At 37.1% G+C, this 23,265-nt stretch overlaps 1 protein-coding gene across 3 annotated transcripts in view; it reads left to right on the top strand.

Annotated features, from left to right (window-relative positions):
• LOC124157683 (roundabout homolog 2-like) overlaps positions 1–23,265 on the top strand; it is a 984,420-nt gene that overhangs the window by 623,569 nt on the left and 337,586 nt on the right. For all 3 annotated transcript variants that reach the window (XR_006864642.1, XM_046532623.1, XM_046532622.1), the window contains 2 exons: positions 8,274–8,351; positions 20,262–20,441. Coding sequence is in view for 2 of the 3 variants with exons in the window: in XM_046532623.1 (XP_046388579.1) it covers positions 8,274–8,351; positions 20,262–20,441 (258 nt within the window). In the remaining variant the exon portion in view is untranslated. The remainder of the gene's footprint in view (positions 1–8,273; positions 8,352–20,261; positions 20,442–23,265) is intronic.

The raw sequence follows: 23,265 nt of genomic DNA, 5'->3' as shown, positions 1-23,265 counted from the left end.
TTTTCCCGTATTTCATTTTCTCTTCCCCACTATCCCTCCCTACCCTTCATAGCATGGAGATGTGTTCCCGACGGCGGGGATTACATCTGGAATTTTTACCCCTAAACCCTCTTCCCCTCTAGCCCCTTACCGGCACTCATCTTCCGCTTTACCGCCGAGACCCGCTTTTGGTGTTCGGTGTCCTCGATGCCTTCCTTTTTATTTCTCTCGTCCCACACTCTGCGCCGCCTCCTCAATAAAAATCTGTGGTGAGATCTCCCCTTCCCTTTATAAAAAGAATTTCTGGTTTGTGCGCGTTGCGACAATTTTTTTATTTTATTATTTCTCTCTCTTTCCTGTGGTGGGTTGGTAAATAGATTCGACGGAGGTGGCTGTACCCTTGGTGCATATTTTCTGTTGAACATCGTCGTCGTCCGACTTGTTTTATACACTCATGCATTCCGTTTATTTCATTTTTTCTTCAAAGTGGGGGGAATTACTTTTACTCGCGGAATTTCCTTCGCTCGTTATCTATGGCGCTCGTAAATTTGTTTCTCTTTTTGTTCCCGCAGGTTTTTTGCTCAACTGCGAACTGTTAACTGTTGCCTATTTATCTTCTCCAGGATATTTCAAGTCTTTGAGAAGATTAATAATTGGGGTCCACGTCTGAAGCACATACTAAGGCTTAAAGGATCGTTATTGCTCTTCCTTAAGAAAACATCCCTAATTACTGTTCTACAATTAGGTTATGAAAATATTTTAGGACTGCTGTTTTTTTGTGAATCTAACGTAGTTGTAAGTAAATGTGTAAGGAATTTTTTTAATTTCTCTCAGTAGTTCGGAAATTAAAAAAAATGTTTTTTACGCTGTTTCAACTAATATTCCAGGAAATGCGTCCTATAATCTATGATCTAGCCGATATCACCCTTACTGTGAAGATAGACCTCATTAAACCTCTCTCTAGTTTGGTGGATGAGGATCCCAATTAATAAATATGAGCAGCAATTAGGGGATCCATTTTCGTCGGGATTGCGTTTTTACCTATGTAGATAATACGCTGAATATGCATCCCATTGGACTGGGTGGTGGTGGTTTGTCTAAAATTGGATATGGGGACATAGAATCTGAGTCCAATGGACTCCCTCTATGTCGTTATTTTCATCTTGTAGGGTTTTTCATGCTGCCACTCTTGGATGATATATTTTGTATATGATATCTTTACTAGTGCGCAATGAACTGACCTCGCTACCGATTAGATCAATTCTCGCCTTTTCGTACGTGTAGGTCACGGATTCAAACCATGTAGGCGTGAGTTTTCGCCGCCCAACGGATAGATTGTTATAGCGTTCCTCCTCCTTGAATTTTAGAGCAGACTAATGGTCTTGATGAGATTTTAAAGAACAAAACAGGAAACGAACGTGAAATGTTTCATTCAAGTGGTTTTTGCTCAAAAATCCCTTCATGCCTTGTTAAAATGCCAAATCAAAGGATATGAATCAAAGGATAGTTTTTGTTTTGGTTCACGTTGGGCTAAATTTTATGTGATATCCTTTGCAAGTATTGCTGGAATTTTTATCCTCGATTTGTTTCCAGTATTAATTAAAACTATCTGAGCCCTACAGATAGGCATACCTCTGTCCGAGTATAGACTGTGGTCATGCACCAGTACCTACAAGCGGGAACTATGAACCTCATAGTCTACCCATGTTACTCAAATTATCATTTACTTCAAGCACAGCCTGAACCATAAATATTCCTTATGTTTTCTTTAGAGCAGGGGGGACGACGAAGTCCTATAAATAGTGTTCGAGGAAAGAAACATCTTGAGGAAATACGTCGTATGGAGAGTTTGGATGGAGGGCCTACTAAACGGTATGCGGCTTTTTAAAACATATTAGGGAGAGAAATGTGAGATGCACTGGGAAGTGTTAGAAATGGAGCAGGCTTTATGGAAATAATGAAAGAGAATAGGACCTATTGGAAATTTATCGGGATATTACAATTTGGGGATCGGACCAAAGTGTGGTGATTTGCATAATGCTCCATTTAAAACTACCTTAAACGGTGAAATACTTCTAGCAACCCTCTTTTCAAAAACTAATTTTTGGAAGAAAATAATTACGGACTAGCTAGCGACGTGCGTTAATTATTTATTGTACCTAATCAATCTTGGTGATTTAATTTCCATAAAATCTAGAATATTAAATAAAGTGTCGATAAAGCTCGATACCCAAGAAAAACCATTTTCATGGCCAAATACTGCATCCAAAAAAATGTTTGCATTGCCATAGCTCAGTAACCATGGAGTGGTGACTCCATGTTTATGGGGGAAAATGGTTAAAAATTTCTCCTCTATCATCTCCTGAAGTACCTATTAGATATTCCACCTGAAACACCCTGTATAACTAATATCTAATGGTATATTTTTGACCCAAGCTCTAATTTACCCTTTTTAACCCAAAGCTGCTTCATGGAGAGAAAATATTTCTAGACATCTTATTTTAAAAATGTGAAAATTTTCTAGTCAACCATAATTATTGTGGGAGCTACATATTTCGCTATTATACTTTACAGTACAAAAGATCACGTGGTTAAAATCTTTCCAGAATAGAGCTGAAAATGTAGAAACTTTTGATGTTACTTTGAAGCAGCATTGGGTTAAAATGGGTTAATGCTTGTCTGCTCGCTCTAAACAAAGCATTTTCATGTTCCGCTGCGTTTGAATTGAATCGTCAACTGAAGCGAACCCTAAAGGCTTGTGCACGGAATGTTATCAGTGAGCAAGGCAGCCGCGCCGTTCTAGCAACCCCCGATCCCAATCCTTCGATGACCTACTCTTTGGCCCTTACGTAACACTTGACCCCGCTGACGACCCCAACTTGCTTCGTCGCGGCGCGCCGGTGTATACCCAGTGTATAGCACATGGCGCTATCCGTGACCTTGCCGTGGTTTAGAATCCCTTCGCCTGACACATCCTACTATGCCACTGCGACGCCGGCCGAGAACGTATGGGACAATGAGGTCACAGGTTAGCTCCCTACAGTGTGCTTGCAGGATGCTCGCAGCCCTTTCGTCACTCCACCCATTCCGCCATCTACAAGACTCGCTTGCTAAAGGGCTACGGCTCCGGCAGATTCAATGGGGTGGGGAGGGTTGGAGGCCCCTGAGACGATAACTCACTCATCGGCTTGGTGTTACACCCTCGCCGAGTTTCTGGGATCTCGACCATCTCTACACACTGCCACCGTATCGGCCGCTCAATATGCCTTTGATGAGTTACTCCATTGGATGGATGGTGCGGGAATGGAGGAGGGCCGGAGGAGAGTGGGGTCTAATGGGAGAGGGGAGAGTTTCAGAAAGAGCTAGAATAGGAATATGAGCAAAATATTCATCATCGTCAACATTAATTATCGCCGTGATATAAATCTCAATATGTGCAAGAAATTGTTATTCTTTTGAACACTCAGGCCATGCAGTACCATCTCTGATCTCTTCGTTTCCCGGCGAATGATGTCTCGTGGTCGTAAACCGATTTTCTTTTGGAAACGTCGCGTCGGCACCAATGAGGACTTTCACCTGGTGGGCAGCCCTAGTTGTAATCCAACGCAATCTATATCTACAAATATCATGTATCTTTAAACTTCTCTTGATGCACATAAGAAATGGCTACTCCTATGAGAACATCTCATTTCCCAAAGATATGAAAATGCAACCAGGGGATGAGATGGAACTAGTCCATTATCAATCGCTGGAATGAAATGAGAGAAAATCCTTGCTACTGAAGGCAAAGTGAAATTGTAATAAAAGTAAAATCTTCGTCTCCATGAATGGTTTACATAAATTAGCCATCGCTAAGATGCTAATTATCGCTATATTTGTGAATGGTTAAAAAAACCTCGGCATATAATTAGTCACTATGTAAAATAGCATTCAACTTACATAGATGCGAAAATAGAACTAGCAACTGGGGTGGGATGGCGCTGGTATCTATACGGAGGAGTAAGTGGATTCATATCAAAAGAACTGGAGACAATGGAAAATATAAATGCACTCAAGCTTTCATTAGCATAAATTAGGTTAATCATCTGCAACAGTCATCAGTCGGTGTTATCTTTCAACATCCTATTAGTTGCTCTACTTTGCATTCGTCATCAACTGCTCCATGTATCTTATACGCGGCCTACCTCGGCCATTTCGTCCTCCCATTCGTCCTTCGGCGATAATTTCCATTTGATCCTCGTAAGCCATGATATGTGTGATGTAAAATATCCCACCTACTAACCAATGTGCGAAAACGACTTCTCATCTCTCCTTATCTTCTTAAAAATTCCACATTATGAGCACGATTCGATCCATTTGATCTTCGAAGTTAGGTACACAAACACATATAATTTTCGCTACTTACATTATATTTCTATTCCTGTACAAATATTTCTTTTCAAGTACGTTCAAAAACATGTAAGTTTGCATAAATATGAGAAAGAAGTAGCTGGGAGAATAGCGCTGGTGTCCTTTGGGAGAAGAGAGTGGATGAGTATTTCTGGAGTCAGTGAGAAAGGGATTGCAAACATCATAAATGAATTTAATTATCGCTACGACTCTTCATCGAGTGATGTGAACCTTTCTCTTTTGATAGCATGTCAAATTAAGTAAATAAGAGATGGAACTGGAAAGACTAGTAGAAGTACTAAGAAGGTTCTGGGTATTTAAAAACCTGTAGAAAATCAGAAAGAGTTATGAGAGTAAGGTTTTCTTCTACAAATGTTAAATATAATTATCTTTGTGTTAACCTCTTAAATATTATACTTAAAATAACAGTAAACTTTAAAAAAATATACTATTATAAAAATGAGCTGTCAATATATTTCTGACATCATCGCTGACCAAAATCACCTGATACTTTCGCTGAGCGGTGTGATTGTGGCATTAAAATCACGCAAATGAAATGACGAGGCTTTGAATGTAATTATAAATCAATTTTCACAAAGTTACCTCAAGCCACAAACTTTGGTGGAATAGGTGTACCCTTCCATAATATTTTGCACTAATTTTGTGAGAAATGACCTCATGATTTCCGATTCATCTATCATGTTTATCTAAAGGGCTACAATGCGGTCTTGCGCGCATATGATGATTAAACAAAGTTTTCCTGTAGGGATATTAAATTGTGTAAATTCAATTGACTCATCGGGCATAGGGTCAGATAATTAGCCATAAGATTTTAAAAAATCTTGTGGGAACAAGAATAACCATTATCAATGATGCCCGAAATTTTTTGAATTGTCTTTTCCAATGAAGAACGACTTATTTACTTATGTTTCTCGAATAGCATTGCATTCATCAAGTACCTTGTATTGTATAAATAATAAATAAAGTCGCAAGCATCTTCTCCGTATAATAGCGATCAAATATGTCGCTTCTTCAGAGTGGTGCAATTGAGCACATTATTGAAGCAAACTGTTGAATGCTTTAGCGTTTAGCTGTTTTCCTTTTCGTGGTACGGTATTCAGATATCCAATTTCCAATATCTCTCTACCCGCGGCTTGTTGTGCGTTGTCATCGAGGATTCTGTTTTCCATGAAAGTGACGTATAAAGTGCACCGAGCTTAGTGTTGAGAGTTATGCACGGCGAAATCCTTTGGAAATAGAAGCTATAAATAAGGAGGAAATAGCGGAAAAATGGGGCAAGAATTTGAAATGTGGGAAAAGTCTTTTACATGTGTCGGGAAAGCTTGATAAGTTACTAGTCTTCGTACCCTCAAGAAGTGGACGACTGGTAAAAAAGGAAAATCGGATTGGTGTCTGAGCAAGCAGAGTGAAATATGTATCCAGCCGCCCATTTCCTTATTTTTATGAATACTTTCTGCTATTTCGTGAATATTGATAATATAAGGAAGCATATTAATCACGTATTACTTTTTATACACTAATATATATATGTTTATAGAAAAAAGGGAATTTTCAATGACTTAAGATTTTAATTATATACATCTCTCTTTGATTAAATTATTATCATAGCCAATTTTAATGAGCTTCCGAATAAATCCAGTACTTTTTCAAATAATTACAGTACTGTGGTGAGTGATCCAATTTTTAGTTCACTAATTAGTACAATACTCTCGAAATGAGTGTATAAAGTATATCGCAAGTTTTAAATGTAGGTGCTATCGCAATTTTTCTCAAATATTCTATTTAGGATATGATGTATTTTATATTGTATTCTGGATCCATCATTGTCTCGCGCATGGAGATATTATCTAGTTTGTATGTGTTTAAGTTCAAAACTGACAAGATTGTAGCATTCATTAAAAAAATTTAAATTGGCTTTTTGAGATGATAAATCGTTTTTAACGCAAAATTTAATCGCCATGTTAGGTTTAAGACCAACAAAATTGTAGGTATTAAAAAAAGCATTCCCATCAATTAGTGAAAATGTGACATATCAAGCTCATTTTTATTAATGTAGCACTTTTCATGGCCGTAAAATAATTTCAAACGCTGCACATTTTCTTTTATTTTTGAAAAATTGTGAATTTTATTTCTCGCTCTCCATTCCAATTAAACGCTTTTCGTTATCATTAGTGAAAATGTTCGTAATCACTTCTAAATAATGACATTATCAACATTCTAGTCTCATATCTATACACTTTATGAACATTTGAAAAGTGACTTTTTTCTCATAGATCACCTGTGCAGCAAATTTTTACGTTTTTCGCAAGCCTGTAAATCCATCAAAAATTAGCTGTAATTATTGGAATGGCTCAGTAGACCTACGTGAAGTGATGTGTGCGGAAGGTGAGTTTTGGTGGCCCAGTGAGACGAGTTGGAGTAGTAAACGAGGTGCGGGAATAGATACGATGTGGGACTCGCCTCCCGGGTGGATAGTGGAAGAGATATATGGATCGAGATAAGTTGGCGGCGAAGAGCTTTGCTCCACCGCTACTGCTCTGCCGTCATCGGGACCTTTCTTGCCACATGTGTATAGAATGGGACGGTGTGACTTTGCAAGGACCGTGAGGGGAAGTCGAGAGTGAGTTGCAGCCCGCCAGGCTTTGAGAAAAGCGAATACAAAGGGTTAGAGCTGGTTGTTTGGCGGGGGAGATCTTCATTTTACCACCATAAATGCGGCACCAAGGGAGTATCTCTTCTCTCTCTCAGTAGCGTGCTTAAGATCGGTTTACGGGTCACCTGTTCAATCAGCACTTCGGTAAGCAATCTCCTCTCAGTATTCGCCCCAGAATGTTATTCACAGCGTGGAGACCTCTCGAAGAGTGTTTCACTGAGAATCCGTATTCCCGCTAGTGCTCCGAAAAGATTCCTCGAGTCATAGATATGTTCGGTATGATCCCAGGCTCTACCTATTTATTTTACTGGGCGTCGTCCCTTCTTTCTGCAGCTCTGTCCTAGAAATTTTATTCATCTGTAGGCTATGATCACAGTAAGTTCGTTGATTCGTATCACTTACCCCTGCCGTAAACTGTAATAGGACCCATGGAATTTCTGAACTTGAAACGTGTTACCTTTCATTGTAATATATGTAGCGAGACACTTATTGACTTTTAAGTTTTTATAACCCATTGTAGCTTATCAGTTAAAAAGTAAATTTTATGATAAACTTGTAAATTAAAATCTCCTAGTTAATATTTGTGAAAAACTGATCTTCAGCTCCATGGAGTCATTTAGTGATTCATTTGTTGATTTTTAAATTGAAACGGCGTCTTAGGTAGATGAATGACTACAATGTAATTTTTTTTTAGTAGAAAGATCCAATTGGAAAAACTGTTGAGCAACATAAGATGCTCGAGTACTTTGAATAGAGATATGATGACCAAAAAATTCAGTACTGCAGTTATCCTTGCTAGTAAAACCATCTCTTACGGCATCTACGCATTATTAATAATAAAAACGAAGAAAAAGTGCTTGTTGTTTCAATGTTGATGCTTGAATCAAATGAAAGATTTTATAGATCTCTCTTTGGATGCAGAACATCACTTCAATATTCTCGCAGTAGTTTAGGAGTTATAATTCTATTCGATTGTAGTTTGCAATAAATATTTTCCTATTTTTCAAAGATTTAATGTTACTCAAAATTATGCTATTGTTTTTAAAAATCTACTTGGGTCTATTTAGAGAGGATTAGGGGGGAACATCGAATGCTTCAGAGAGATCGCATCATTAACGTTGAGACGGATAAAATAGTTTCACTGAGGACGAAAAAGTTTTGCCCGCTATTTTAGTTCGCTTTCCGTTTATTCCAACCGAGACTGACCCTCATGTTTTTATCATTTTTTCAGGAAGGAGAATGAGGGTTGCAGCGGCCTTGAACTGCTTTTTCCTTGCCCTGGCCTTTGCTGGGAATAGGCCACAAGCAGGTAAGTCACCTTTTAATGGCTTTTAACTGAATGGCATGAATCCAGCTCATGCCACGGCGCGGCGCCAAAGAAGCGCCGTATGTTTTTTTTCATAAAGGCGTACTCTCCTCATTGTTCATTTGTGTATTTTTCCTCTAAAGGGCAAGGACATGTTTCACCTCCCTTCGTTAGCGGCGGATGATAACGTTTTTGAATCTAAGGTTGACACTTTAATGATCAAAGCGCCTCTCTTCTCGGTCGTATGTCGGCATCACCGTGATTATAATGCTTGCATATTATATTACAAGGGGATGACACTGCAGAATCGAGAGTTTTTAGTACGCTCACAATCTGAGCCGTGAGTAAGTATAAGTTGATGTAGCACCCACCAATGAAATCATGATGCATATTCCAATTAAGGTGTTTCGAAGCAAAAGGATTTTCTAGGAGCGCTTTTGGTGTGTCATCGCTGAGCTTACCGGTCTGCATAACGAACATAATTAATATGGTTAAGTTCTAATCCCTCCACGAGTTTTATGTTGATCGTAGGTAACTCATCATTTTTTTCATGATGCAAGTTTTGATTTAAAACTTTTCGATTACAAATTTGTGAGTAAATCATTTTTGTCTTAGTATAATATCAGAATCTTCAAATCATTCCGCAAAAAATACTTTCAAGTAATTGCGTTACTGGATAGCAAATAATCATTTATGGTCATGAAGGCTATAAAAACAGTTAAAGGAAATTATAAATAGCAAGAAATTTCTGTAAGGTTTCTTTCCCCTAGTGCCAAATTACGTGATAAAGGAACGATGCGACGAGACTTTCGAAAACTCATCCCATCAAATGTAAAAGTTGACTTTAAAAAATTATATTAAAAGAAATTCTGTGTAGAATTTATCACAGATTAGGCATTCGTTATTGAGCCTTTTACTTAAATGAAGAATTGTGACTTTAGCCTTCAGCATCGAGAGTCAGCAATTTTTTATGTGTATCTTATCATTATATGCATAATTTTAAATGTCTATTGGATGCAGTGTTTTCGTTTCTTATTTCATTTACTTTAGGGCTGAGGATACGTGGGTTACTTCTGGTATTCGATAATCTTTGTTAATTTATTTGTATATATATTTTCGTAATGTGGGACATTTCTGCTGCATAAGACTCATATGAACGATCAATTCATTACTCTTTTAATGCATAGCTTTGGGTAAAGTTGTGTTATTATTTATGAAAGGGATTAGTGGTTAGTTATAATATGAACGTTACTGTCAATGTGCATGAATTAAAAGTTACTTCCGGGGCAGATAATTCCTGTAAATTGATATATTCCTGCGTAAAGATGATGTTTCGTGATTCATATGGTTTTTAGGAGAAAATAGTGCGGTGAATGGAAATAAACTTCAATGACCATTGTGTAAATTGATAACTCATATAAGCCTGAATGATATGTAAGTTCTGAGTTTTTTCAGTTTGCATTGCTAATATTTGCATTTCTTATCGTAATATTTTCATTAATTAAGTACCTTTGCAATTTGGTATTTAACCAGTTTCTCGTTATGTTTTACTGCGAAGGTGTATATAAATATTACTCTGTCCTGAAATTTTCAGCATATGGCAACCCTTGTCTGGCTGAAGTTTCAATTTTCTTGTTTGTGAGGAAGGACGTGAATAAACTTGAAACAAATGAGGATATTGGCACCGAAGTTTGCTATCCTCAGTATAATTTAAGTCTTCCCCCATTATTCTAGGTATCTTCAGACGACTTTTCACATGGTGTTGAACTTAATCCCCATTTAATGAAAATTAACGGAAAGTTTACCGACATAGGCGTGCTTAAACCTGCGGAAGTATGCTAGCGGCCAAGAGAATGTGGGCGATGTGGTAGTGGGTGTTTAAAATTTACTCCTCCTCACCAGGGACTACTATACACGTGGAAAAACTCACAGCGAGCACACAAGGCCTAGAAAGCTGACCTCAAGGCGATACCTTAACTGCTGTATTTTTTACGTGTACGGATTTTAAATGTGAGAAACCTTTTAGGCCATCCACAGGCGCTTATTGCATTTTTAATTTTGAAACCTGAGCATATATTTGAAAAACTGGTATCAAAATCCCTCTCTTTACTAATATTTTACTGGAAAAGAGTGACTTATCAATCCCTAAATAACCTTTAGTTTGCGTAAAAAGTTGCCTTTGTTTCCCTTTTATGATGTATGGGTCTCTCTCTTGATTATTATTAAATTTAATGATCAAGCTTGAATTCTCAGTAGTTGTAATGTCCTATTTGTCTTCGTAGTTTGAATTTCAAGGTCCTGAAAGGGGCAATCAATTGTAAGCCAAGTTAACGGAGTTATAAATTCAATTTAATTTTGAGGGTAATTTAATCGAGGGCGATATTTTGCTATCAAATTATGAAAAAACGTACAGCGGGCTTGCACTGGGAATTTATACTCACTAGCACTGAATTGTTAGCATTTGCATGTTATGGGCAGGTAAAAATTTTGCTGCTAGTTGGATAAAAAATAATTTTATTCAAGAAATATAAAATGATGGAGTAAAATATAGAAGCTTTTTGGAATTTGTGATCCATAATTTCGTCAGTAACTTATGAGCATTGTTTTTCAATAAATTTATTTTACAAATAAAAATTTTTTTCTACTTTTCTAAGTCCGGAAGTTAAATCCGTTTCTCTTTAAGGAATAGATTTCATGAAATTGCGAAAAGGCGCATCAAATGAGGAATATAAGCGTCAATCGTATTTCATTTTAAAAAGATAATATTTGTTTATTTGCGAAATTCTTTCCTTTTGGTAAATGTTTTATATTCTCTTAAAGTTTAAATTTCTCTTAAACTTAAAGACGAAACATATGGAAAATTTTACGCCTCATTTAATATTGGTTTTTTAATTAATTTTTGTTTTAAAAATATCTTATGTGTCATGTTGTCAAGCAAGGTTTATGCATTGAATAATCCATTTTTTTTATTAATAATCCTGTGAAAATCGTAATTTCCTGTTTGCACTGCACACTCAGTTTACGATGACCTCAATGTTTTGAGTTTATAAGGAGAGTATTGTCTTATTCCCATGAGCAAAACGCATTAGCGGAGAGCATTTGGGAATACATTGGTCACCCATCGTGAGAAAAAACAAGGTCAAGTGGCAATGGTTTTAATCGAAAGGCATTAGGGCTTGGAATCACATTCCCCCACTCGCAATGACGTTCGATCATTTACTCATTCGGCGATTCAACCAGAATGTTGGTGTGAATGGCTGAGTGGTTGAACTCACCCCTGGCTTAGCCACACGCGCGTTATAAACTCACATTCAGGACATGGGAGGAATTTCCTTTCATTGAACCACCTCGCAATTCGGGATATTATGCCGGACTGTCCGGAGGACCAATAGGCAGCCTTGCTCCACCAACCTCCGGGGTGTGTTAGGAGGTTGAGTAGAGAGCTAGGATCTGCTTGAAGAGTCACGGGTTCAAATCCGGGTGGATTCTTTGTGCACCCCCAGATGAAAATCTCGAAGTGAGATGTGGCCCATGCAAAGAAACTGGTCCCTCTCCGCTTCCCTGAATGTGTGATGTCTGATATTCACATACCAGAGACTGAATCTGGGGTATAAAGCTTAGTCAACTCCACCTTTTCAAACTAACTCTCTGGTTGAATCACTAAGTGTGTGACGTTCGAAAGTAGCTATGAGAGTGACTTTAAATACCGCGGGTATAGCGAAAAAATTTTCCCTGTAGGGAAAATATTCAATTTTGAGTTAATTGTATCAAATGTAAACGTGTCACATAAAATTAATCAATTTAGTATATATGATAAAATTTATTACTTAAAACATGAAGAATATGAATGACAACTATATTAATAAATACATTTTCGCTCTTTAAAAAAAAACTTCTCCACCGACATAGTTTTGGCACATTTATATCAATCTCAATGTGAGTGTGATCTTATGGAATGAAATATAATAACTTTGTTTTATTCCACACTTTATTTTAAATAGCACGACCCGGGTTTCAATATCTAGTGTTATCATCAGGCGTTGAAGCCCGGGTCGTGCTATTTAAAATAAAGTGTGGAATAAAACAAGGCTATTTTATTTCATTCAATTATGAATCAATTCCACAAAATAACGCCTGAGACCGTGTCTTATATGATCTTATGGAGTTATTTAATACAGTGGGGAAATCACTTTTTCAATCTATGAATAGTATTTTCGCCACGTCAAGCCTGAAACGATTTCATGTGTTTGTATCCATTCATTATGCACATGAAGCTACGTGATGCTTCTTCGCGGTAAGGACGTGTATTCTTAACCAAGTGTAGAACACATGCAACTTTAGTTGAATTTACGTTTAAATAAATACTTACTTTTTTAAATAAATAAAAGATCGTAGCACTTTTCCACAAATATGTTTTGCTGCGTGCAACGCCTTTCGGCTCACCGAGCCATCATCTGGCTCAAGACGTTCGAAAGTTGCTATGAAATTGACTGTAAATACCACGGATGTAGCGAAAAATATTCCCCTTAGGGAAATATTCCCCTTAAAATATTCCCTGTAGATTAGGCAAGACCTAAATGGAAATATATTCCCCTTAGGTCTTGTACCAGATGATGGCTCGGTGAGCCGGAACGCGTTGTACGCAGTAAAAACTGTTTTTGGAAAAGTACTACGATCTTTTATTTATTTAAATATGTCTAACTTCCACCAATCGAAGCCCGAACCTGTTGAACTAAATCGTAACTTTTTAGACCGTTAGGTACCGTAGTTCCAGATGAAAGAGCCCACCTGTGTCGTTCATGAGAATTTTGACCGAATCAAGATTTATGGGCGGGTTTCAATGATTCTCTCGGGCGAAAAGGTGAAAATAAACCGACCGTACGCTTAAAGTTCGGCGTAACCAAAACACAATATTTCTCCGCGCCCATGACTCCGTTGTTGCTTGGCAACGAGGGTGTTCCGTGCCACCTGCTTTAGAATCCCACCTCAAGAGCTTTCCCAGAGAGGACCGACATCAATTAGGAACACTGCAGTACTTTGACTTCAGGGTTTACTTAGACCCCTCTCTCTCTCGGCCTGACCTCTCCCTAGCTCAGCTGGCCCTATCTTCACGCCCGTCGACCCCAGCAGGCAGTTGAGTTGGCGCTTTTGGTCGTGGGAATAGGAGAGATGTAGAGTAGACGGGTTAGGTCGGCTCGTACGTGAGTGTTTGTTTCGTCGTAAGAAAGCCAGTCATCCCCAAGTTGTGGAGAATTCAGATCCGTGCGAAGGCCTCACTTGCGGTGCTTGAGGAATCTAGTTTCAGTTCCCTCGCTTCTGTCGAGGCCGCCTTTGTGCCGTATTTATGAATTTGATTCACCAAGTTGGGAGCCCTGGACTATGCCCGCAGATGGGTCTCACTTGCCGCTCCCTGGGCTTTCCTCATAGCAGTGTGGCGATGACTCAAAGCGAATCATACGATACATTGAACTAGGTTTAGAAATCCCATTTTAACCAGGAAGTTGAGTGCCGTAGCCTCGGGCTTGCTTTGTAAATGTACTTTAGTGGCATTATTAGTTTTCCGGCGATAAAATGCATGGAATTCGCGGCATTTATGTAATAATCAGTTCAGCATATGAGACATTTAAAACAAAGTTAATTATTTAGAAATTTAATATTTTTCGAAATGTAAATTAGTGGTGAAATAGCTTGTGACCGTCCTAAAAATATAGTCGTCGTATTTTTGATTTGAAAAATGTAAAATATGACAATAATTAATAAATACATTCTATTTAAATACGACATTGAAATAACCCCGCCAGGTAAATGGATTAACGCTGCACAGAAAGTTTGTATATGGTTTTCTATTTTTTGTTTTAATGTTCTGCTATTGTGATGCGGTAATTCATATAAGTTATTAGATTAAAATTAAACATTCATAAGAAAATGTATTATTTGACTTTTTACATACACCCTGCATATGAACGTGGTATAGCTAATCTGAGATTTTTGGGGCTTTTGCTCGATACATTTTTTGGTCTTTATATTGTTTTATTCATGGGTAAATGATATCAAAAAGATTTCATTGAAGTTACATTGTGAATACTTATAACGAATATATTTGAGAATGAGTATTTTCTCATTGTGTTAAATGAAAAAAAATCAATTGAATTTCGTGTTGGTTGATGTTTTCTGTTGGCTGAGGTCGATAAACATCTTTAAGCTTTATTTGAATTTAAATACTTGAAATACTATCATCAAGCCTTTGATGTTCGAATATTTTGGTGAGACTATCAAAAAAAAAAAAATTCAATTATCTTCCAAAGACAGTCCTCAATTTCACGGTGAAAACATTTTTACTCTCTTTAATTTAAATTTTATTCCTTTAAAACTGTATTTATGTGAACAAAGGGAGGTGAAAAATAAGGATGAAAAGTCCAATTACGGAAATTAGCCAAGATTAATTTCATATTCATTTTATTATTTTTCATTTATTTCACATGCAATATGGGATTTGATGCACCTTAGTTCCAGTTGAAAGCGAGGTTATAATTTTTGTATTGGACAAGTAAAAATTATTCAAGTGACCCCCCGACATACCACCAACTCAGGAGTCAGAGGCAAAAGCCAGCGATCCCATTTAAAAGAGGAACCCCTTTCAACTTTTAGGACCCTTCACTATCTTTTATTTTCATACCCCTCTCAAACCAAAGCCTCTCGACCATCCATCCCAGCTATTTTTTTAATGTAACTATTTGTCCCCTATTTTATGTGTCTCCGCATCTTTACCTATACTCTTTTTCCCCGGACTCTTTTCTGTGTCCAGGAACCGGTGATCTTGCGCCCATATAAACCGCAGGGTCGTAGGAGGACCACGCCCGAAACCGCGCTCATGTCGCCACAAAGGGAAGGGAGGTCTTTGCCTGTCTATTCCCCGTCCCCACCACATCCCGGTAACGTTGCACAGACGTCCCATCCACACTTTCGCCGCTATCTCTCTTCCCAACCTCCTCAACGCTCTCAAAACCTTCCTCAACTACTCTTCCCTTCCCTGCAGCAACCGTTCCACCGATTTTACTCATCTCATCCTTTTCTAAGTCCCGGAAAATCCCCTCTTTCAACCTATCTATCTTCTCCAGACGAGCAGGCTCGCTCCGTTCTTTTCCATCTCCACGCGCTACCCTCTCTCTCTCTCTCTCATTCGCTCTCGCATCAGATCCTCTTTCCCTCTCGTCTTCTCCCGTCGATGTTCTTCTTTTTCTTCATCCCATACGCCGTCTCAGTTTCACGTCCTCTCTCTTTGTTTCTGATCCTTCACCTCTCTTCTACTCCATTGCCTCCTCGTCGTTTTGTTTTCAGTTCTTGAGCGCTAATCTTACGTTCTCTCGTTAACTTGCTAAAATTCATTTATTCATTGTTTTATATTCGGAATAAATGTACTGTGGCTTGATATTCGTTTTGCAAAAGAAAATTATTTGGTAATATAGTCCACATTTTTTTATGAACACACACTTCCGTAGTTAGTAGCCCTCAAATTGATGCCCCTAGGAATTAGTATTTATTAAAAATCTGAAAATTGTTGTATGCCAGAAGTAGAAATATACCGAGTGTATCTGATAAACTTAGGTATAAATTAAGGAGTTCGTCAAAATCGTATCAAACAAACCAAGATTAACTTCATAAAAACGTTGATTTATTTCTATATTGCCGAAGGTATTTAATTTTGAGCTCGCTGAAATTAAACAAATTAAATTCTCAAATAATACGTTAGGATTTCCCAAGGACTGACTCTTCTCTCGGGAAATGATTGAACATTTATGTTTATGTTATTTCTTTAACAAAACTTATGTAATTTTTCCTGCATTACTTTTTTGGCATACAGTTTTGTTTTTTGATGGTGGCTCAATTCTAGTCTTATGACTTTGGAGACCAACTAAAGCTCCCTCTCATTGTTATTATCACCTCTACTATCAAAATGTTGGGAGTAATAAAATCATTATCATCATATCCAGTTTTTAACTCATTCTTCTCTTGGTCTACCAGCTATTTCTCTGGTCCTTCCTTCTTATGAGAAAGCAGATCCTATATCCTATAAGAACAAAAATTTTACATCTTAAATACCATTTGTTTTTAATTCACACGTAAAAATAATGAATACCAGTGTGAATTGAATTTTATTTTGCTAAGGTAATATTTTTTAAACCTGCGCAAATATAATTTTTTTTTAAATTTTCAATGTAATTCATGTCGTGGTATCTTCTTTTTATGTCATTATTCCCCTCAATTCCCTATCCTCTTTGTAATCCTTCTTTGTTTTCTTCATTCTTCAAAGCTTCAAAAGGCAGGACGCCGGTTCTTCTTTACTCGCAAAGCTAAATTTCCTCATTAACATCTTGAGCCATGTTCTTCATGGTTTAAATGGAGCGTAAGTTCGCCAAACTGAAATCAGGGCAGTTTACATATTTATAAAGCAAGTGAATTCTCATTTACTCTTTGAAAAATATTTTTTGAACGAATTTCAGGTCCTTTTTTGATTTTTTGGTCAATTGACTTATGGTTATCGAAGAATTCTTTTACATTTTAAATGCTTTAAACATAAAATAAATTCACTCAGATTTAATTTTTACTCGGAGGATTTTTTAATATTTTATTATAATTTATATAATAATAAAACACGGAAATTAAGACATGATTGGTTTTATTTCAAATAGTGTTTGCAAATGCTCTAGAGTTCCTAGTAATAAATTCTCGTAAAAATGTTGTAACAAAAGTTTAGCGCATTCATTTGGCTGTTAGCTGTGCCATGGAATTAAATACGCCTACTAAATTTATTCGGTTCACTTTGTGAGGTGCAATTAGCTTCAATGCAAAAATAATTATTTGTAATAATTTAGGCATAGATATTATCAATAAGATTTCCTCAGTTTGAAAACTGTTTTGAATGCACCTAAATCCATGGATTTTGAGACAACTTATTTATTTTTAACGGCCAGTCTTAAAATTCTTCACTAACGTACTCTGCATATATTAAGAAAGTTATTGTTTCCTCCTAGTTTTCCCATTGATTAATAGTTGCAATTGTGTTACCTCGTCTTGCTCAATAACAAATAATCAATTATCAATGAAATACCAAGCGTATTATTCAGTAGTTTAAACTTATTTAAGTGACATCGTGAAGCGTAGTTATGCTGCTGGTTTGCGTATATTCATGTTCATTCCCTCATGAATTACAAATCAATAGCTATATTCCATTTTAAAAAATCTTGAAGAATATTTCTTATCAATATCGGTGTCTATAATGCAAAATTTATCGAGGAAATGAAGTGACGTTCAATCATAGCAAGGTCGGAAATATTTCTATAGAATTTAACATTTACTTTCTTAGCAATGGAAATTTTTTCTTACGAAAATTAAATCTTTCATCTTTCAACTTCAAACCCGTCCTAATAACTGGATGAGATTTTAATGTGTGTCATTTTACTGGATGAATGATTGCACTATATCTTTCTATTTCATTAAATGCTGTTAATCGCTTCGAGTAAGATCTTTCCCTAAGTAATTAAAGTTCTCTTAATAGTTTATCTCAATCCACCATTTCATAGATGTTTGATGTGCATTACTTTTCCTTCATTTTATTACTTAAAAACATCTGCGGCAGCATGAGAACCGATCGCAGTGTTGAAGAAGCGGTTCATCCCAGGAGGCTTATAGGAGTCAGAGTAATCAGAGTAAATTTCGGACTATGACTGAGCATCAGCCCAGATAAACCGGCCTATTGCGTTCACGCGTGATTTTATTGCTTATTTACTTCAATGGTGCACTTTTCTAAGATGACACAATGTCCGAGATTAAAACTTTGAAAATGACTAATGTTTTCATGTAGAACGTGATTTTGAAGATTTTGTGGGTTTTCCTTTTTGAAAATAATTAGTTAAGAAGTAATTTAATTAATCATTAACTATTCCTAATTTTAGCAATTAAATTACAATTTTATCAAAAAGGAATTTTTCAGATTAAGGTCTTTCCGACAATAATTCATTTATATATATTTAAATATGAGAAAAGAACCAAAATGTGAACTACAGGCTCTTTTATGGGTCAATATATCATGTGGTGGATGTAAAAAGGAGCAATATGACAATAAAATGGAATTTCTGTGCTCATTTTTAATACATTTAGAAGATACTGCGGAATAATATTGAAAACCCAATTCTTTTCGCGGAAGTACTTTGCGAAACCCCTCCCGACGGCTGGAATATGACCCGGTCTCAAAATATTGCCATTTCGCAGTCTTTGATTTTTTTTCGCCCAGTTTACAAAAAAACGAACTTCCGCGTTCTTTTTGTGAGAAAGACTCGGCCAGAAATTTCCCACCCCTCCATCACCTTTCCTTCCGCCTAAAAAGGGCAGCCCGGAGAGTAATTTATGGCACCCTACGACCAGAGTCGACCGCGTAAATGACCATCGGACAATTTATTTATACATTTTTTCCCTCATTCGCGAGGTTATTTCGTCATTTTTTTATACTCCCTCATCTCTCTTCTTGTCTGTTCTTTCTCATCTACTTCATTTTTCCCTCCCTCTGTGAACGTGCTGCCCGCTTTTAACTTCTCGGAAGGTCGAAGACCTCCAAGTGAGTCCAGCCATCAGTAGGCAAGTTCATATCGGTGACCCAGGAAGCCAGAGTACATCAACCTTACCTCATGGCTTTATTTGTTATCCCGTATCTCTCCCGTGTGGTCGCGCGATAAGTCTCTTCTATGGTGAGAAAAAATTATCACTCTTCTTCAACATCGCCACCCCTATCTTCTATTCTCATCACTGTCCCTCTGTCTCCGTTTTTAGAGGTTTACAAAAAGTGTGCCATCAGCACAGCGTCCAAAAGACGGACGAAATGAGGGAAGGATGAGGAATTTTACTCACTTGCGTGGCGAAGCGCTCCTCGATCCTTGACTACTTCATCTTCTCCGCACGGTATTTCTCCTCGTCGTCTGGATCACTAGCAACGGCGGTCCTCCACGGGCAAAGCAACAGCGCGGCCACAGAGAGCGGCTGGAATGTTGGCCTATAGAGAGTTTGACGGCGCTCCTCCGTGGAGTGCTCGAAGTAGGAAAAAAATAAATGTGCGCCGCGCATCGATTCCGGATATTTTCCTGACGATATCGTGAGCTCGTCAAGCTCTAAAACTGAGGAGGAGTCTCAGTTACCCACCGCTTAAAAGCTTCGAGTCGGCATTTCCTCATGCGACGCAGCACTTATCCTAGTCGTTCTATCTTTAAATATATTGTGAGAGCTCAATGAGAAGGCTAACTTTTGTTGCACTTTAAGTCCCTCTTTAGTGCACCAGAAATTAGTCCCCAAATTAATGATTTCTGAGGAATGATGCGGATAATGTTATGGGCAGGACAAAAATAACTATCTCTATAATAGTAAATAAAAATTAAACATAAATAAAATATTAGAGGTATGCTTCAAAATAACAATTAAATGTTCATATTTGTTCACTTTGGACATTAAATTTATATTAATCATTTTTATGCATTATTTTAATCTCCAAAAAATAATTCCTTAATTTATTGCAAAGGCAGAGTTAGTTCCTCAAGTTCAATAAACTTGCCAGAAGGTTTCACAAAGTATACGCGGACGCACGTGGAGTAAAATAGAATAGTCTTTTATTGTAGTCAAAAAGTGTAATCAAATGATCCTCATGCCTGGATTTAAATCACAATGAGGTTCTATGCATCATCTTCAGGTATAAATTACAAGATCAAAATGTTAGAATATTTTGGAATAATGGAACTTTTTCGTTGGAATGGCCTTGCATCCTGAAACGGGTTTGGTGAATGCTCTGATTATTTTTTTTGATAGGGGTCGCAAAAATAGGTTAAGCCTTGACTGCCATGACTCTACGCTTTTTTCATTTTCTATTTTCAGCTGGAGAGGCCTTTAGTCCTGAAGATTTAAGCCCATCATCTCAGTCGCTGGACGAGATCCTTCCGGGGGAGGAGAACAATGCGACGCTCGAGCACCCTGACGGAGATATTAGGAACTGGCCGCCGCTATATCACCATGATCCCTCTGCCACGGGCTTCAAGTACTCCACGGGTCTCAGAGGTAAGCTACGGTGTGCGCAGCTGAGGAAAAAATGAAGGAACGATTTAGTGAATGTGAATGAAAGCTGTCGAAATCATTGTTTCACGCGCAGGTATTGAAAGGGGATGACTCCGGTGTTAAAAACGGCCTTTATGTGTAGGTATGGAATATGACCTTGGGAAATAGCTTCCGAGTGATGCTATACCACTTCTAATTCTTTTCATTCTCATAAAATGGTTACTATGGGAGGTAAAGTAAGATTATTTCCTTACCCAGATGTGTAAAGTTTTCACGTGGGGGTTCCTATATCCTAAAGTCGTTGATGACTGGATTTTAATTTTATTTTACGCTAGTGCACGTCCATGCATACTTTTATTTTTTCGTGAATATGTCTATTTGAACGAGGAGAATACTTTTCCTTCTTTAATTATTTGTCACGGTTGCCGACAAAAATTGTTGTAACGACATCTGAATAAGATAAATGGATAATACATTAGTTAATTTTTTACTATCCATTAAGTCCCTATTCAGTTTGGAGAACGATATGTTCCTAGGGATTTATGTTGAATTTTAATGACTTCTCACTATTAATTTAATCAAAGCAGAGGGTTTTGTTTTCAGGTTAATTGACGAACAATAGCACATTTCCCATAGTGTGCAGGCTGGCTTTGAATTTAAGTCCAAAATGTATATTTTGCTTTAATATATTTAAAGCAGTGATCTCTATATAGGTGAACGGAGAGCATGTCAAAAGTATGCAGAATCGCCAATTCCATTAAGGTTATTTTTTTCTGATCCGCTCTTTGAAAATTCATTCATAATGCTTACCTTTCTCTTGAACTGAAATGTTCTTCAAACCACTGAATAAATGAATTACAGCTACGGTTAAAAAAATAGTCTCCATTGATATGTTATGCGAATATTTTCCGCGGTCACGTTCACGGTGAAAGGGAAGGGCTCTAATTTCATTTTTTAGTAAAATATTTCCCAATGGAATCAGGCGAATGAAAATTCACTATCGGAAAAAAGAATTTAATCAACCAGAGACATCTACCCATATTTGAAACATTCGAAACGGTATCTTTTGTGAGTTCTACCAGTATTAATCAATTGAAATCTTAAATGCAATTCAAGACTTTGACACGGGAATATGAATGAAAATTTTCGTTATTCAAGCACCTAAGGTTGATTTACGGAATTTTTATTCCTTGAATATCATGAAATTCGCACATCTAATTGATATATTCTGAAATTTTATAGATGTATTTTTTGACATCATGACCTGGTTTGATATTCACTATGACATGGTTACTATAACTCCATTTGCGATCACCTGCATTACTCTCTAGTCAATTATGACAATAAATCAGAAGGCTATAAGTAAAATTTCGGGTCAAACAGCTTGAAAATCTGCTATTTATAAAATGTTTATGATTATGGACTTGCTGCGTACATATATATGCTTATTTTTCTTCGTATGAAGAAAATATTAATGCTTGGAAACGGTAAACTATTTATTAAAATATGATGCATAGTTTTTAATTGCATTTGGTTATGATTCACAAGACACTATGGATATAAGTTACACTTAAATTGCTTCAACAATTAGGAGCAAGTATCTTTCAGTGTGACAATGAAGACATGAACATATGAGCGTACGATTTTTCAGGATTGATTTCAATGGTTTGATGTTGTTACTGATAGGAATACCAAGAGGAAGCCCAATTCCGTCTCGTGGAATACGTCTTTATGCTTAAACTTCGGTTACTTTGATTGGGTTTAAAATAATGCATGGAGCTTTGGACTGGCGTTGCAATCCATTTGTTTTTGCTATAGAATTTTTCCCTACGCCAGGAATATAATTTAATAGTTTTGAATTCGAATTATTATATCACCTCGAGTGTAAAATTCAGTTACCATCCCAAATTATTAGTTCCCGTGAAATTAGAATCGCTCCATCGCATGTACCACGATTGAGGGCTTCATTAAACATATTTAAATACGCGGTAAGAGAATGTTTAGTGCCCCACAGAAATAAACTATTGTAATTGGAATTAAGGAAATAAAACTTTGTAAGGTTCACTGATTGTTTAATTAAGGGCACGACTCGGGTTTCGTAACTTAGTTACATCGTCAGGTGACTAAGTTACGAAACCCGGGTCGTGCCCTTAATTAAACAATCAGTGAACCTTACAAAGTTTTATTTCCTTAATTCCAATATGGAGAGGTTTCACAAAGTAAAGCCTGAAGTTATTAGTTAAACTATTGTAATGTTCTTGGGAATGTTTCTGTAGCACGTGTTCAGCTATAGACGATTTTTTCGTTTGCCAAAAGTACTCAGCCACCTTAAAGGTACCCTTCCTATTTTACATGACCCTTTGCATCTTGCCACCTCCAGGACATTTTCAATTTAGAGACATAGGAGACAAATATTCACTTTTTAAGTTCCACACTGGCATTTTATCATCTACCAATCTTCAGCCATCGATCATTTATCTTCGACACTTATGTCATCAATTTATTGAAAATGGCCTAAGTATGGAAGCCATGGTCGTATACATTTTGCGAGAGCGGAGCGTGGATACGTGGGTAATTTTCAATTATATTTAGGCAAACACGAGGCCCATTTTATTGATGGGGCCGGGTCTCTAAAATTTGGAGGATTGGTACTCAAGGTAAGGTGCCAAGGGCGTACCTTAGATCAAAACTAGGGGGGGGAGGGCAAGCCGTAGTCGTTCAAGTTGTGATATTAGCATGGAAAAGGTGAATGAAACCGAAATTTTAAGAAAATGAAAATATCCATTCATTAGTTAATTAAATTATCTAGAAAAAATTAGTTTCATCT

This window comes from Ischnura elegans, chromosome 4 (genome assembly GCF_921293095.1).
Source record: "Ischnura elegans chromosome 4, ioIscEleg1.1, whole genome shotgun sequence".
Taxonomy (NCBI): domain Eukaryota; kingdom Metazoa; phylum Arthropoda; class Insecta; order Odonata; family Coenagrionidae; genus Ischnura; species Ischnura elegans.
This window is presented reverse-complemented; position numbering and strand designations above follow the sequence as displayed.